General features: G+C 34.5%; 1 protein-coding gene across 1 annotated transcript in view; it reads right to left on the reverse strand.

Moving 5' to 3' along the window:
- The window catches only part of UBR1 (ubiquitin protein ligase E3 component n-recognin 1), a 51,439-nt gene that overhangs the window by 21,627 nt on the left and 11,304 nt on the right, over positions 1–18,508 (reverse strand). Inside the window, exons 10-30 of the mRNA XM_057366199.1 lie at positions 17,846–17,944; positions 17,065–17,222; positions 16,338–16,437; positions 15,932–16,060; positions 15,538–15,718; positions 14,642–14,703; positions 14,321–14,431; positions 13,318–13,383; positions 13,093–13,194; positions 12,444–12,507; positions 11,913–12,037; positions 10,938–10,990; positions 9,834–9,936; positions 9,264–9,312; positions 8,003–8,157; positions 7,047–7,146; positions 6,073–6,182; positions 4,598–4,687; positions 2,856–3,043; positions 1,572–1,777; positions 311–404 (exon numbers count right to left, since the gene is read on the reverse strand). Coding sequence (XP_057222182.1) covers positions 311–404; positions 1,572–1,777; positions 2,856–3,043; positions 4,598–4,687; positions 6,073–6,182; positions 7,047–7,146; positions 8,003–8,157; positions 9,264–9,312; positions 9,834–9,936; positions 10,938–10,990; positions 11,913–12,037; positions 12,444–12,507; positions 13,093–13,194; positions 13,318–13,383; positions 14,321–14,431; positions 14,642–14,703; positions 15,538–15,718; positions 15,932–16,060; positions 16,338–16,437; positions 17,065–17,222; positions 17,846–17,944 — 2,345 coding nt within the window. The remainder of the gene's footprint in view (positions 1–310; positions 405–1,571; positions 1,778–2,855; positions 3,044–4,597; positions 4,688–6,072; positions 6,183–7,046; positions 7,147–8,002; positions 8,158–9,263; positions 9,313–9,833; positions 9,937–10,937; positions 10,991–11,912; positions 12,038–12,443; positions 12,508–13,092; positions 13,195–13,317; positions 13,384–14,320; positions 14,432–14,641; positions 14,704–15,537; positions 15,719–15,931; positions 16,061–16,337; positions 16,438–17,064; positions 17,223–17,845; positions 17,945–18,508) is intronic.

The following is an 18,508-nucleotide window of genomic DNA, read 5'->3' on the forward strand; positions in this document are numbered from 1 at the left end:
TTACAGTAAACCTACTCAATATGGTTTCTTATTCTCAACCAGTTTTACTCCACTCTTTATATCTGCATAAATCAGTAACKCCTTAAAGATTCTTCTCTGAGCCATGGAGGGCCATAAAAACTTTTGACGATGACMATCTTCATCAAGTCAAAACACCTTCTGAGCCATATTTCATTTTTAGATGAACACAAATAATTTTGATCTTTTAATAAATATCCACTTACTGTACTGTGTTTTCAGTGTACTCTTAGATGATTTAGAAAATGGATTCATTAAAAAACATTGAAAGGCAGCAAAGACACATCCTTACTTCTGCCAGCAGGCTGCATGCATCACATGACCACAGCTCCCTGTGTGGGTCCCACAAGGTAAGTCAGGGTGCATGAAGAGAGGATCTAGTGTATCTAGAAACACACAGCAGAAAAATTACATTCAATAAACAGTAACTTAACTTCCCATCAATATGAACAGAAATGAACATAATGAACAATACTCATTTATGATCCCGAGGAGAAAACGCAAAACATCTTATTAGTGGATCAACTAGGTAAAGGTTTGTAAGCATGACAGAGAACAGGGTAATAAGCTGAAGAAATATRAAAAAATTATGAACTTTCCTTTGCTTTAGAATTCTGCCTGGTAACAATCAAGAGTCTACTTTTAAACTAAAGCAGGAATAATGAACAAATAGATTTTAAAGCTATTTCTACACAATAGTGTAAATAAAAAAAATATGACATAGATGCTGTTACAACTTGTAGTTTAAATTCCTTATTTTCAAATCTAGGGATTCTTTTTGTGGTTTGTGGTCAGCTCATAGCGCAAAATGTACGCTATCTTGAAATATTACCAATTTCCTTTTTCAACAAGAGAACAAAAAGTTCTTTGGTGAGAACTTAAGTTTTTTCCCTTATCCTTGTATTTATTTTATTCTTTCCTTAAGTAACAGACCAAAATTTCCATCGTACTTGGTCAACTGCTACTTACAAAAGAAATTCTGCTGGGCTTTGTTCTCCCTGCTACCAATACGCCATTATACAAATGTAACTCTTGGGATTTTGTAACTTCCTTGTATTCAACTTCTTGTTCATTCATCACATGATAGCATATGATCCATGTTTAGACTTCATTTTTTATAACATTGTTTTTATTATTTGCTGGATATATAAGGGAAAAAACCTAAACCAAACCAAACACCCTAACCCTTAACAGTTTAAGGCCTCTGATAATGTTAATTTATTTCCTCCATATTGGGAAAGTTTGTAGCTGTACTTGAACAAAGAGGAACTGTGAACAGTCCTGGTTTTTCTCCAAAACAATCAATCCTATCAAATCTGCATGTCCTGTGAGATTAAAKCATTTTCTGATTTCCCCCACCAACAAATCTATGTCTTCATACACTTCTCATTTAAGTTTTAAAGCATGGATTTTAGAACAATTTAAAATTTTTCACCTTTTTTTTCCTGAAGCAAGGTAAGCCATTTACTAAGCAAAAGAGTTTAGCTGGTTCAAAGAGTTKGAGCTCCAGGTACAGAACTGCAATAATCTAACAGAAGAAAAAAATCTCATACCCCCTGAGAGTTCAAGGATTCTGCTCCTATTCTGAGTTAAGGCAGTTGACTTCTGGACACAGGCAGATAATACCATGGCAGCACTTTCCAACTTTACTTCCTGYTCCTCCTGACAAAGAATACAGGTCAAAACTTCTTTCTCAGCAACAGATGGACCTCTTTTGGGACCCAAGGCAATTCTGGARTAATCAATTGCTGAAGACATGCTGTAAGATCAGAAGTCACAGATATAAAATAATCAGTGGGCTTTTTCTAAWCAAACTGAATTCTTCCAGACATCTAACAAGGTCACACACTGCTAATATTTCTGGATTTATACCAAAAGGCTTTATCAAACCTCAGTCCTCACTAAGATGCAGTATTCTTTAAAAACAGTAAGAAAAAGCCAGCTAACATAGAGTAACACAATAAAATGGATTCAGACAGCAGAAAATTCAAGAAACTATATTCAATATAGATTAAATATAYTTTAAACATTAAAATMACTTCCTATTCTTGAAGTAAAGAAATGAGTGCTAGTATCTTAATTCAATGCKTCATGGCACAATAAGCTTCCATCTATTTTCTTCATTTCCCTATTTCAGAGTTCAACAATGATTTACAGAACATGATTAATTAAAGACCACAGCATAAGGAAGTGATCCATCCTTGTTTTTCAGCAGGTAGMTCCATTTTCCAGACTAATCTTGTACAGCCCCAATTTCACATAAATTGTGAGCTACATTAGGTGTAATGTGTTGCTGAAGTATCTCTGGAACAGAAGCAATATATACCTACAAAATTATAMCCAATATAAACCAAATGTCTTCAGTATGAAGTAAGAAGTTAAAAACTAACAAACAAATCTCAAGTGATTTGAGCTACGAGAATTGTATTTTCTTCATTGCAACATAAACTTAATACACACTGGCTTTCAGACTCTTTCAAAATAAAACACTTAAATTTTCATATAAGGTAGGCAGCCACCTCCAAAATTGATGCTGTCAACTCACGAGCTTTCTAATGACATTTAAAAAAAATATTATCCAATATAAGTATCCACCAGCTGAAGAAATTACTTTTTTATCATTYATTTTATGCTGCTCTACAAAGTGATCCACTGTTTTTACATCGTCACATTTGTGCTATTTCACATACAATTCTGTAACAGAAGATATCTTAAAAGTAAATAGACACAAGTTTGCTGACTGGAATGACACAATCTATCCCTTGAACCTACTTAGTTACTTTATGTAGTATARTGAACTCTTCCCACCAGAACTCAGGATGTCTGTTTTCTCATACCTTTCTTCTTCCATGACATCATCTTCTTTCCCCTGGGTCTCCAGGGTGTTTTCATAGAGGAGCTTGTGGGTTTCAATGAAATTCCTCTGCAGGGCAGACATCTGGGCCATTATCTTCTGACGGTGCAACCTCGCTGCCTCTGCCTTTCTTTTCCTCTCAGCTTTCTCTTTATCCTGAGTGCTCTGGGTCTTARAATAAGAGAATAAAGACATCACAGGCAACTGAGAACATCAAAAAATGAGAAGACTCTGTCTCCAGTTACAGGCATTCTAATCACTGACATCAAATTCCTTAACTGACAACACTTGAATAAGGGAAAAAAAAWTGCTATCTGAAAGAAAAATAAATAAAACTCAAATCTTTAAATGTTGACYAGGTTCATTAATTAGACTGGACTTTCATGGTCTAGAAAAGGTCACTAGTACAATCCCTAACTCAAAGACAAGATCAATAATACCTGAGACATTTTAATTAGGTACTTGTCTGTTCTTAAGAAATTTCCATGAGGTGAAATTCTCCAGTGTTTTGTTATTCTCCCCATAAGCAAAATCCCTATTGAGTATTTGGTATCTCCCTTACAGAAATTGAAGAAAATCTTCTCTTGAACTCCCTATCCATGAAACAACAAATGAATCAGCTTTTTATCCATCTCTGTCTTGTATTTTCATTATTCTTTATGATACACTGGAAAACTATTCTTCTTTCAATATTCACTCTTGCACCAAGTTTTCAAGAATCCTAAGCAAAGTATTTCTATGCTTTAGAAATGTATAATTCAAAAAACACAGGCAGACTTTTATTAAAACACACAGAACCTAACTCTTCCTATTTGATTATTTAGGGGACATATACATTATATACATTGCTTCCATTCACAGTACCATCACTTTTTGATGAAATCAAACAACAAATTGCTCCACAARTAGAACTGTAAGAGACTAATTTCTTACTGACTTCTRTATTCTGTTTGATACCAGATCTCATATGATACCTACCTCAAAAAAGAAACACAGCATATGCTGTGTGGTAAGTTTAGAACTAGGCATGCAATGACCAGCCAGGAGATTGTTTCCCTGCAAGCTGTTGCCAAACAAAATGTGTAARAGCAAACTGGTCTGTCCTCACATACTGGCTAAGGGTAATTAGATTATTCTTTTCTGTTTGAATGCCAGCTGAAAACAACCACTCCATGGGACTGAAGTCATCTTTGAAATCTCCACTGCGTCAYTGATCATTAGATTCAGAAGTTATTTTGAGGAAAGGGCAAAGAGACTGACAATCAAAAATTACTTAAGGCTCATGTCTTTATACRATCAGGACAAAGCAGATTAACCTCTTGATAGATAACAGAAATTACAAGACATAATTTAAAGTGGATTTGTATTTCTAAGTACTGTACAATGACAGTATAACAGAAAAGATGGTCAGATCACAAAGACAAGAAATGGAAAGATGAACAAAAATTACTTCCTTCAGCCCCCTCAGCTGCTTCACTTAACTTGGAAGTACAACCAAAATTCCCATTAGCTACTGATAATTCCAGGAAACATGTTTAGCACAAATTTCACTTATTAAAAATATTTTTCTTGGAACCTAAATCCTAGTTGTAGACAAGGTACCAGAAATYAATTTTGAAAAATCATCATAATTTTAGGCAACAATAAATTTAGACACATTATTGAAAATAGCCATTCAAAACATTAAATACAGGGCTTCCACTGAACTTTTGTTTTTACTATTACCTCATCACCTTTTGCAGCTTCTGAGCCTGATGTAGCTCCYACTGTTGTCAAACTAGATTTTTCTCTCAATCTCTTCACCATGTCAAACATCTAAAAACAGAGACTTAGATGTTAAAAATAAAAGACAACTTGGCTCTTACAACAATATAGACTAATACATTTCCAATATTACAAGATATAAACATTGGAACAGGCTGCCCAGAGAATTTGTGGATGTTGGAAGTGTTCAAGTCCAGGCTGGACAGGGCTGTAGGCAATCTGGTCTGTTGGAAGGTGTCCCTATCCATGGCAGGGGATTGGAGCTAGATGATTTTTAAGGCCCCTTCCAACCCAATCCATTCTATGATACATAGGATTAAAACTCTTTAGTTTCACATTATTTTCAAATGGATTAATACTCCCAAATAACAAAAACACCCAAGACTGTATGTGCACTACCAGAACACTTCTGTGTCGGTATCCTAAACCTGACAAACGCTGCTTGGTATGAAGGAAAGTAGAATTCCTACAGAAATCCTAAAGAACTTTTCAGTCTTCTAGCACTAACACTGCTAAACAGCCAAAGCATCTGTACATCAGAAGAATGGACAGGCACCTGTAGTTTCTTTCAAGTAGATGAAATATGGGTCATCCCACGAAAATAGTAAAATCATGCAAAAAAATCTATACACCTGGAACAGAAAACTTTTCTTATGCCCAATTAGTTAAAACTGAGCTTTCAATTTTCATTTACTGCTTTCTCCAGCTATCTTCAGTAAGCATWTTCAAGTTTTGATAATATTAAGTATTCTATGTTTATTACAGTTATTTAAAAAGTTACTATATACKTTCAAAAGTACATTTTTATGTTTGACCTTTGAATCTTAGAAAAATTATTTCTCAAAAAGTATCTTTCAAACCTGCTATGTAATGTAGCAGGACTGTTCAATTTTCATAGCTGAAGATAGCTTTGAATCCTATTCTTRCTCTCTTTTCTAAGATCACTTCCTTCTATGTCTGCCACATAAATCATGAAGTCACCTAAACCAAGGTGGTCAAAATAGGACAGCAGTACTCAGSTCCTAAGCACAGGGCAGAAGCTTCCTAGCCTGAAGAAGGTATCACAGACCTAAAATKCTTTCTCATCTCTTATTGGATAATTGCAGTGTTGAACATAAAATTACAGAAGTGAGATGTACAATGTGGCCAATAGTCAGATCTTTATGACTCAAGACCTAATACAAGGGATCTCTAAATCATTTGCTGTTATTTTGCAAAAAAATGCATTAAAATGTCATTATTGGAATGAGTTAGCCAAGCAAAAATTGACCCAATTTTTGAAAGTACCAATAGCAAGYATAATGCTGCAACAGATTAAACTTCTTAGGAAATCATTGCAGGTGTAAACACTGGATTATATGTAGGAASTGTAATATCTTTCATAAAAGCTTTTTACATTACTGGGATCAGATCATACTTATCTCTCCTTTGTGTACCTGCAGTATCCAAATGACAGTGTCCTTCTGTGCCTCTAACTGGGGAACTCTCTTCAATTTTTCCAGAAGCATTARCACGTTCACAGCATTCATGGCTGAGCTTCCCATTCCTTTAGAGTGAAAAACAGGAAAGAGCCTTCAGGGAAAAAAAAACCCTAGCATTTTAATGTATTTATATGTATGGACATGCCTTAAACTATTGCTAATTATATAACACAYACACAGACACAAACTCTGCAGTTACATTTCTGGTATAATTTCATCTGCTTATGCCAGTTTTATATAATTTATCCTGTTGTAGATCAATGATTTCTGCTTTAGAAAATTTTTGCTTAATAGTGTCTGCTTAAAAAAGAATTGCATTTCACTTCAGGGGGAAGCAGTAAAGCTCTTTATAGCTTACCTRTGTTTGCTAACATCTTAGTGTGTACATGTTTATTTGTAGTCACAAAAGCTATTGTAATGACAGTAATTATTTCCTTCCTCACAACTTGGTGAAAGTTCATAGCATTGTAGACGGTTCTCTAACACAAGAATTCTTTAAAATGGAGACCATTCTCTTCAATTATATTTCTTTTGCAGCATTTGCTATATAGAATCAATTTTACATTTTTAGTAGGGAGACAAATACATTGTTGATTTTTCAAGGAGTTCTTAGTTTCCATTTCAATGTTGTTCTTGTGAAGGCAAAACTGTTTTCAGTTATGTAACACTAGAATTACTTGTTACTTTTACCCAGGAAGAGAAGCGCATATCCTCTTCAATGTACCTAGCAACTGAGAATAAAGGAAGCTAATCCAAACCTGGTTTCTTAATTATTTTAAAAAGGTAAAAATTACCAGGTTTAAATTGTRTAGCAAAAAGCAAAACCTTTTTGACAAAAAACACTCAATAATTTCTTCCAGTTTATTTTAGTCTTTGCAAAATCAAGTTATCCCAGTTTAGTCTATGCTTTTAAAGAAAATGAAACATACGTGTTGCTTTGTGATAAAAATCAAAGGTTACATCTTCTTCAGGAGACTTCTGTAAYTGCTGCTTCTCTTCTAATAACCCTAAAGAAAGGAGATGAAGCACCTGAAAAAAAAATGGTAATTCTTATTCAATATTTAAGATATGCAAAACTGRTATATAAAATAAGGATGTTTAATACAGTTCTGTATTACATGTTCATTATATTMATGATAAAACATAAAAGTGTAGACATCATACATGGAAAGAGAAATTCAAAAAGCACAATATAAACTTACTGCATATTAGTTGCACTAAAATTAATCAACTTGCAAATGCTTTATATTATTAATATGTGAAATCTTGTCATTTTGCTGATATAAATCTGTATTTGGCTAATTCCATAATCCAAAGATTAGCAGGATAGGCAAGGCAGTTAAACAATCTATACACTCTAACAAAACTGATTAATTCAAGTAGTCTGTAATTTCAGGTCCTAATTCTATAAATATTAAAATAACAGTACTCAAAAACAAASAAAGAACCCCACCCAAAAATAATTTTAACAATGTTTCAAAAGACTTAAGTTACTGCAGAAAAATTCAATGTTTCAATACTTACAAAAACGATATTATTTTATGAATGAGGCCCCAAAGATATTTATGTACTTGAATACTCTGGGCCTCAAAAAAAATCATGGAATTCCAGTTATCAAAGTGTTACTTAATTGTGAAGTTTCAAGAAAAAGATGAGGTAAGGAGAATTACATATTGAAAAATTTCAGTGATGAGGCAACACAGAGAGAAAAGCAAAAAAGGACAACTTTAACATTATTGTGCATCATGTTTCTATTTTACAACAGAGATAGGCAATTAGATAATTAAAAATATTTTCTTTGCCAGTAAGATTTATAAAAATAGCTTTGGGGACAAAATAATTTAAATTCTAAGTTAATCTTTACATATTTCGATCTTATCCATACCATTTGGATCATTGCCTCAGTCCACAAGTGTGTTTCCAGTTCTACTGCTCTCTGCAGAAGGGTCCGCAGGATGTGCATCATAACATCACAGTTCAGAATCCTCACCACATTGCTGAATGCAGGACTGAAGTCTGGAGGAGGAGGGGGTGGTAATGCTAGGAAACAGATACACCAAGATATCAATGAACTGACATCTCACCCAATACTATAGACAAAAAAGAAAGTAGGGAGCACAAACGTACTCATTTCAGTCAAAGAAAATCTGGACCTTTAAATTAATAAAAGCATGCTCCAACACAATTGTTTGCCTAAGTCAGCTTTCATCTTTGGCAAAWCTAAGTACTTTCAGAAAGTTCTTATACAAAATACAGGCAAGCTAAGTTAAACACTCAATCATAATTATTAGCTCTATCTATAAATGCAAATTTTTAACATTTTGTACTGCCTTATCATTTATGTAGCACTATTTAACATCATGCTTTGCAATAGGTATAAGGTTTTCAAGTAGTTTAATGAAAGTGAGGAGTGGGGCTTCCAGACTGTAGTGTCCAACACTAGAGTGTCACATGTCTAGAGCTCTAAGTATTTCTGCTACTGGCATTCCAGTCATTTCTAGTTATGCACATTTTCTGAGCTAATACTGGAGTTGTGTKATGGGGAATCTTGGCATCTACCAACAGCAGCTCATTTAATACYACAGCCTTTCCCTACCAGGATGCACTGACTTCAGTCTTCTTTTGGTACCCGGATGCCTATTTTCAGATTGCCTCTTTTCAGAGCACCTCTGTGAATGGAGTGTCTCTGAAACCATCATTCTTTTAACAACTTAGACTGAGTGAAATTACTRAATTGATATGAGCATTATTTCCTGAGCAACCTTCTCAACATGGCATTAATTATGTCTCAACATTGTGCTAAAGAAACTGCTCACAAAAAAAAAACCTAAAATTTTTGCCTCTTAAGATACCTCACCATAAAATCTCTGGTTGTTCATGGGTTTGTCAACAGGTACTATTCATGTGTATTTCCCTACATGTAAATTAAACTAAAAATTCCAGATTTCTATCTGTGAGAAAGATACAAGACAAAAGAAATACCAGTTGCTGCTTAATGGCAGTCACTATAAATCAAAACAAATTTAATATTAACTCAACTACCCACTATTATGTCACAAGACATCTCCCAAAGCTCAGTATACATATACAGCTACATACACTACCAAATTATCACATTTGTTGAATCATCAGTTTTAGAATTTTACCTTCATCCCTGTTTTCTTGTTTCCTTCTTTTCTTTTGTGTATGTTCAGCCTACAGAAAAAGGAGTGTTGTATCAGCATCTCTACAGAAGTACACAGTAATAAGATTAATGAAATAATGAGAAACCCTACACTAGAAATACAGCAAGATACACAGTGAATTGTGTACTAGAATTCTGTCTGAAATATGTTTAACAACATTGCATTTTGCATTTAAATTTGGAGAAAATATAAATAATTGGATATATCTTCTTCCTCAGCAAGAGTTACAAAAACAAAGTTTGGGGTTTCCCAGTGCAAAGATAATTCTCTTCACATTTTGTTTTCAGCATAAAGAGGTAATAGAGCTAAGATAAGTTGCCACTAGGGCAACTAGGGGAAACACTAATGCAAACCGTGTCATGTCAATTTGTATTGACAATCTTAACCTAATGAAAAATTTAGTTTGGAAGGTAGCTGCACRTACTCTTTACTGAATCAATTTCTCTAGATTGCATTAATTCAGCAAAATTCTTATAAYAATAAGTACGTACTATTTTTTTAACCTTTGAAAGTGAATCTTACACTTCTTACCTTGCTGTGCTGCGTCTTAGTGTARTGATAGAAGAACATATTAAATTCCTTCAGACATTCATCTTTCAGCTCATAAACTCCATGGCCAGAGACACCTGGTTTCCTTACAGAGAAATATTTCACAACATACAGATTAGTAAAGTACATTCAGCAYGTCTTTGAATGTGAACACAATTTATTTTTTAAGAAAGTAGGAACTATAACCCTTACTTCACTAACTTACTAAAAGCAGAGACTGAGTACACTTATGAGTCTTAAATTTTCAAGGTAGGATTTACAAGAATAAACAATCCAGCAGCAAAATATTTCTAGTCTATACCATCTACAGCATGCCATATAGCCTCTAAAAATTCTTTTTAATTGTATGGCTTACAATTTCAGACATTGAATGTTATTGTATAAAATTCAATCCTTTTTTTAACCAAAGTATAAACCAAATAATACTTGGTACTTTCCAGCCAGTAAGAGTTTTTGAACTGTACACGTAAGTTCCAAATTAAAATTCCTAGGTACACCTACAGTTGCTCTAAATTAAACATAAACAAGCAAGCTCTATAAAATTTAAAATAAGGTATACGAAAATAACCAAAGATATTTTTCTCACAAAAATAGCAGATATCTGAACTAGTTTTTTTCAACTACTGCAATTGGATGTTCTACATTTGCATAAACAAAACCACACATATATATATTTATATATAAAACCAACTCCCTGAAAAAGAGAGGGGAGGTTCCAGAAAGTTATCAACTAAGTAACATTTATACCAGTTATCCAACGGCAATTACCAAAGGCACAAGTTGGTAACGTTTGTAACCATCTTTAGAAAAAACGTTTCAAGATTCTCCCACTAGGACTTGAAATTACACAATTCCTGGGACTCCTCAAACTGAATTTGAGGAGAGGGTGGCAAAGGGAGGGAAGCAGTGGCATCTCAGGATATTCCACACACTTTTCTTTCCTATGCATATTTGCAAACATACTTATTTCAAGACAGCAAAATAACAGCTGAACAGAGACAGTGCAGTTAAACTTGTTTATCYCAAATAATCTAAGAAATCTTATTTCACATTCAAGCTACTTATAAAACAACATTTAGAACTTACTTAAAYGTAGCCACTTTATCAATCACATTCTCCAAGCCAGTTTCATTGTTCTCCTGGTAAAAAAATTAGTTTGGGATAAATATATAATGATTCAAAAATCTCCAGCATTATGCCATGTGTAACAAAAATAGGTAAACAGATTTAGATAATTCCCTAATTCATGAACTATTACATTTTGCCTGCTGTTAATCAGAAAGCAGATACTCATAATTGACAAGTTCCAAGGAAGTACCAAAGACAAATAATACTTTCACTTWACAATGCAGAACTCCATTAATAACAGAGCTGATCCCTAGAAACAGGTCAATGCTCATCCAACCTGAACAGAGTTGGAAAAACAGAGGTTTAGATTTTTTAGAACAGTGAATATGGCTATTATGATAATATTTCAGGCCATTTAATTCACAATACAAATTTAGGGTTCTTTGCATTGATTGCTGGCCCTGAACACTTGCACAGAATATAAAATCTAATCCATATCTCTTGTCATTGCTTCAATCTTCAACAACAGGAATAGGAATGGCAGGGAAATCTGTGTTTTTTAATAGATCTGTACAACACTTGACTTTAAATGATCTGCACAGGTTAAAGAGATCAAAATGACAGGCTCAAATCTATTAATGGTACACAAAACGGAACCAGCTGCATCGTCCTACAGGGCCAAACCAGAATATTTTGCAACTTTTCTTTTTGAGTCTAGAACTACTGCTGARTATTCTASAACATACACCTCTTAAACAAAAAGYRTAATTCCCATACAAGTCTTTTATGATCAATCTGTACTTGAATCTATGACATTTATCTTTACATCAGGAAGGTGTGTAAGCCCCTTTGTCATGCCATTTTGTAATTCTCAAACCAACATTTAAACTTTACATTAAAAATGCTTCCATATAAAGGTATGAAATTTAAAGAAGAAGGACATAAAACAAGAAAAAGAAAAATAAGGAAAAAAGTAAATAATTCAGGACTCACGTTTTCAGGCAAGGACTTGGTAATTGCACTGTGAGCCATAGGTTCAATACATAACAGATGGATAATTTCTCTCATTATAACATCTTCTTTAGTCACATTACTGATTCCAGGCACATATCTCTCCCCTGTCAGAGTAAACCAAAARGAGGAGAATGGAAATATGAGACTTTGCAACTTTGCACCATGATAATGGTATTGCTGGGATGTGTCACTGTATGAGCCTGCATTTATCAGAAGCCTATCCCAAGTGTCTGAGAATTAAAATGTTTCTTCGCTGAGCATCCTAAGAAAATGGGCCGAGATAGACTCTCTTCACATTTTCTACTTTAATGACAATTATAAAGTTATCTAACAGCTTTTTTCACTGTGCAATCTCTTTTGTTTCCATACTTGTATTACTGAATCATCTATTTAAAAGAAGCATTATCCAGTATCCTCTCTATACTATCTATGTTAAAGAAAATGATCAAGCCTGTTTGGTCAAACAGGTAATAATCCATTACTACAACAACAGAGAAAAATGAAACTTACCCACAACATAGATGAGAATCTGTAGCATCTCTTCTATTAGAACATTATATTGTTTAATCAAATCCTGCAAGGATTAGAGAAATCAGGTCAAAAAACCAAGAGTGCAGAAAAATCCATCTATCAAATGATACTGAGCTCAGCCTTCWTATCTACTGTTTTGCTGAAGCACTGTACTGTAAGAAGCTGGAACAAGGGCTTGCTCCTGTAGAGGAGATGATATACAGCAACTGAAGTGCAAGATTCACATGCAAGAAAAGAAACAACAGCTAAAAAAAAGTATCTCAAATGAAGGGTTATACTGAAGTTCAAGCCACAAGAAGTAGCATAACAACCCAAGAAAGTTCCAACCAAAATAAAAGCATGTAACATGGCCTAAGAGACACAGAATTACTAKAGGCAGGTCATTTTCATGGATTTTGACAGATGCCCTATGAAAAAAAGGTCACAGGGGTCAAAACCTGCTTGCTAATTTTGAGGAAGCCTCTACAAATTCCAAATACAAAATATTTATCTAACCACTAGCGGCTGTGTTTACTGACTCATAGTGTGGCCTTAAAAATGCAGTTATAAACAGCAGCTTGTTTTTCTCATTGATATTCCATATACTCGAAAGTGGACAAATTAAAGAGCAGAAAAACTTGCTACTTACCTGATCTTTGGTGGGTTTGATCTTTTTGAAAGCATCAGCAAGCTCATATCTCTGCAATATGAGCAGGAGGAACTGATTTGGATCCATAAGAGATGCACCTATCTATCAAAAAACCCAAATTAATATGAACACTTACTATTTCAAAATAATGCRAATTTAACTACATTTTAAAGATTGACATAGCAGTTTTATACGGCAAGTACACAATGATCCAGAATGTTATACCTGGAGCATGATGATGTCTTTATCATACATCTCTTCTCTGCATTTAACATCTTGATAATAGAATACCTAAGAAACAGGAAAACAGAAGAGCGAAATGAAGTAATGTACTACCAAAAGTGGATCAGTTAATCTCTGAGTCTTCTTCAAAYGGTACCAGACCTTTATTGAGTAAAGAAAAGTCCATATTTCTTTCAAAATAAATGTATACTTTGATGGAAGTGAAAAAAATTTTTTCACCTATCCAAAAGTCTATGCCATACTTCACACCCCTTCCAAGAGGGCATAACTCCATTGACTGCTACTGATTACCCAAAACATCCTCCTCCTCCTACCCTAGTTATCAAAAAGACAAATCTGTAGGGGTTTACCAATATTTATTTTGATTGCACCAAAGGGTCCTGTGTAACATTAGCAAAGAATTTCTGCCATCAAAGGAAGAAAAAAAAAACCAAAGCCAAAACACCACCCCCAAAGTGAAGCCRAAGCAAGATCCCACAAAATAGTAGACTCTTCCCTTCACCTTTACTTTTGCAATAGAGGTCACAAGTATTAGAAAACGTTTGTATGCCTAGCACATGGCTCTCCAAAGTTTAGTAGGACACTAACATAGTTTAACTTTTGCATATAATGATTTCCATACACTAAGAGGAACTTATAATACTTTATGTTATAAGCAMAAGTACTAACAAGTACTTATGTAGTGATTATGAGATCTGAAAGTAGCTTACAAGTAGACATCACTAATCTTAACACTATTTCAGAGAGTAAGAAACAGTCATTCACGATGGAGATAAAAATACTTATCTAAGACAGGGAGGTAAGACATTGCTGAMACTAGAAATAAAACCAAGTAACCTAAATTCCCACCTAGTAACCCTTCTATTTACTGTAGAAGTGACCCCATGATGTCTCTCTGCACTGGATGAATCCCCTGGCAGCATTACTGAGAAACCCTTGCAAACACTGTTGGGATCAACTCGTCACTGAACACCRTAAGGAGTACCTGGCTTATCAGGGAGAGTCCATTCCTTCTCCACATCTCTGCAGCAACTTGAGCAACCAAGACAAGACATCGCAAAGGATATTCTACCAGCAGCTCCACTTGAAATTCTTCCTAGAATTTAAAAGAGGGGAGAAAAAAGGTAAGAATAAACCTGCCAGTGGTTTTAACAGTTTAAGTCCTAAACAACAAAGATATATTGACAGCTGAAAAATAACTTGTATGTGTGCCACAAAGGTTAGAGGATATAGCTTTAGGCCTTTTTCTTCCCAGAGTATAGAAGTATCGCAAGAAGCATTTGGAGGGAAAAAAACAGAGTCTTACAGGAGAAACAAACTCGTGCAATCTTGAGATGGCTCCAGTCTTGCTTAATCGTACATGMAGACCTACAAAACCAAGGAAGAAAATCAGAAAATAAAATCAGTGAAGGTTCTCCAACCCCTTCTAAATGTTAATGAAATCATCTACAACCTCTGTCTGAGAATCACAAAYAATAAGGCCAAGTTCACTTAGGAAAGCTTTCATACTCCATTATTTTATGAATAAATTTATTTATCTAAATTTAGATGCCATACAGTATCAGCAACATTTTTATTTCACATTTAAATCATACATCAGTAGTAAACAAATTTCAAGACTACAAGGTTTAACAGATGGCATATTGGTATCAAATGATGTGATCTACAACTTAATAATAGCATATGATTTCATTTGTATTCTACAAAGAGCACCAATCACCCACTGCTGTGGTCCCTTGTATTCTGACTGGAAATCTGTCCTRGCATGGTGCAAACATATGTCTTTTAGGAGGAGCATTTTAACAGTCCTAAGATGTATGTGGCTGGAAAATAAATCCAAGATAGAGCAATAATGGACATTTAGTAAGAGCACGTAGAAAGAGAAACAGAACCACAAATAGTCCAGAGAAAACAGAGGATCTCATTARAAAGGAAAATTTTTTTCTTCTTGCCTGACTTCTGCCTCCCATTTAAAAAGACATCCTCCAACCTCCTCCATCCTCCAACAYAGCAATGTCATTTGGAGAAAAACTTTCCCTTAGTGGGAGATATGGGGAATCTCATGATCTTCCTCATCATGAGAATGTCAGAAAGAAAGAGGGCAACTTATCTCTCAAGCACAAAATCCAAATGTTTTCTGGAGTAAAGAAATAGAGATRGATGATAAACATGGTTTAAACAGCAATGAAAACCATCACCTACCAGCAAGAGTCCTAGACAGTGGCAAATGTATGCTGACAGGATCTGCAGACACTCTGTAAGGTCTGCTCTCCAGGGTATGGCCACATAAGTGAAATACTGTCCTTTCCCGAGAGCGGCCATTTGTGCTGCACCTCATCACAGCTTTATGGCATTCTCTGTAGGACTTGAGCAACAGCTCTTCCTAGAATTTAAAATAAATGCATTGGTTATATTTAAAAATCATGCAGTCCATCCTYTCTCTGTCATACCACAGATTAATTCTTTCAGACTAATTATTTTGTGGAGAACTATACTGAACAATAGTGGGCTGCAATAAAGGCTGCTATTTCAAAAGCCCTCAGGAAGATTCACAAAAGGCACGCAAGCAAGAATTCCAGACAACTGATACACTTACATCACAGGCACACCACTCCTGGAACATCAAAAGAATGTTCTTGAGCTGCATTTGTATGGCAATAGCTGCGTCCCAGTCAGGGTCCACCTCAATGTGCTGACCAATCTGTCTTTTTATCTCCTCCATTCCCTGAAACAGAGATACCACAAAATAGTCTGTCTAAATCAGTGTTCACWGGCTTAACACAACAAAAAATTCCACAATCAAAAGGTAAAATATATGTAGCTAAATCTGATGAGTATTAYTTCTATAAACATGACTTCTTCACCCACCCAAAACAGGGATTCAAGAATTTACCATCATAATTGCATGTTTATATCCACAGTATTGTTATGGGAAAAAAAAAAAGGAGCTGTAATCTCTTTACAACAGAATATTAGAAAAAAACTCTTTAAATGTATTTTACCTGCATACAAGTTAGAATCCTTAGGAAGGAAACAAATCCTTCTAAAAAACGCTCCCTCAGACGGTCTGTCCACACCGGAGGCTTGCTCACTAAGACATACCTGTCCCCAAAGAAAGTATTTTCATCCTTAGCTCAAACTTCTCTTCTGCTTACATTGCATTTCAAGTGCTCTCGAAATAAAATTGTTTTCAATTGTTTTAATACCATCAAATTACATCATCCTCCCCATCTTACACTATCCAGAAAATTTCCCCAAATACTAGAACTACTAGTAACTTGGTGCGACTSCATGACTGGAAATTAACAGGGTTTTTTTTTTAATTCCAAGGTATTTGGGGTGGTTTGTTTCTGCATTACTCAATTTATTGGAGCAATTTGTTACCTGAAAAAGTAGAAAACCCTATGCAGACAAGCATAATACAGCTTTCYGAGAATGGTAACAAATAGGAGACAAATTTTCATACTGTCTTACAGCATATATATTTTATTAATGTAAATATTATATGCAATTAGATAATTGAAAATCAAAACTTGTTTTTATGCAATGTAATTTTGGTATATTTTCGAATTTTAAGTTTCCACTGCAGAAGAAAATATTACAATTTGATGTGCATTTTTTGAGGGGTTTGGGTTTAAAGCAGTTTTATCACCAGACTCTGTATTGAAACACGTCATCGTACTACCCATTTTTTTTAGAAATGCTCTACCTTCTCAGTCTTACACTTACCTGAGGTCATATATTACTGCATATACCCGATTCAGTTTGTCCTGACTGTAGCCTTGGAAGTTGAACTTGTCATTTTTGTCTAGGTACTCTGGAAGCACTTCTAGGAGTGTCTCTGTAATGGTCGTGATTACATTTTGCTCTTCAATAAGATGTCGGGCCTGTAAGAACAAAGTGAAAACCTTTTCTTCCTAGTCCTGTCAAAATAYTTTTTCCTTTGAATCCAATCTTCTGATTACAAATTACTTTAAAAGAAACCCCAAAACATCTCCCACAGCATKTATCATATAGGAACACAACTGCTACCATCTGACAGCATCTATATAACGGATATGCTATTTTTTTTCTTGAAATATCACATAAAGAAAGAATGAAAAGAATTTTTACATTAGTACTTCAGCCACKAAACATATAACCTTTAAAGTTCATAGATATACTTCCCCCCAATACGATTTAAAATATTTCACCCCCACAAAAAGATTTTTAACCATCTTTTACCCCTTACCCTGTTCTTAAAGTCACAGAGGAAGGTAAATGTGAACAACAAATAAATACACAAAGTTAATGCCAAGAACTTATCTGCATTCTGTCTATGCTCTGTAAGGAATCTTCACATCAACTCAAGCTCCTGTTTTCATATTGGCCTTGAAAGATCTCCAAATCATTCATTTTCAGCTCAGCAATGCATGAAGATTCCCAAACAAACACAACTATCTGAAAAGGTGGCACTGCTAGCAATTCTCAAAGTCATTTTACACCTCTAACAGAGACAGGCTGTACATACCAGAGTAGGTACGGTGAACATCTGAACTGAGAGTGCYGTCACAGAGAGAACTCTGTCATGATCATCATTGATGTACTCTTTCTGCAATGCCTTGTAATACTAGAAAAAGAGAATATTSGGGACATAAAACACTTTTATTAACATTTGCTTACTTTTTTATTTACAAGAATTACATCTCARTGTGTTTCTCCCACGTAATAGAAGCAACTCCAATAAAATTGGCACAATGTCCTCAATGCACCAAAGCAATTCACTATAGCCCCACTGTCTGAATACTGAAGGAAAAATTTAACTCATCTGCCAGATTGTAACCAAAATTTTTTTCTCCTACAATCATTATTCTCCAGAAAAAATATTAAATATTTGAAAAAAATTCCACAGACATTAACTGATAAAACAAGTCTTCCTCCTGTGGTGAACTGCATGGATATTRCTCAGCAGCTGTCTGTAAAAGACGTACAATGAGTAATGCATGTCTTTGTTTGCTTTGTTTCAATCCAGAGAAAATCATGAAGTATAATAATCATTTTATCAGAATTAAAAAATCTCACCCTAAAGCAATTATTTATCTAATTATTGTATCTAATTATTGTACCTATTATTGTATCTAATTTTCAAGAAGGAAGGCCAATTTTAGTTGCAGTTCATGTGGCATGTCAAAAG

The sequence above is a fragment of the Malurus melanocephalus genome, unplaced genomic scaffold (assembly GCF_030028575.1).
Source record: "Malurus melanocephalus ecotype Western Australia unplaced genomic scaffold, MMel_1.1 scaffold_2, whole genome shotgun sequence".
Lineage (NCBI taxonomy): Eukaryota > Metazoa > Chordata > Aves > Passeriformes > Maluridae > Malurus > Malurus melanocephalus.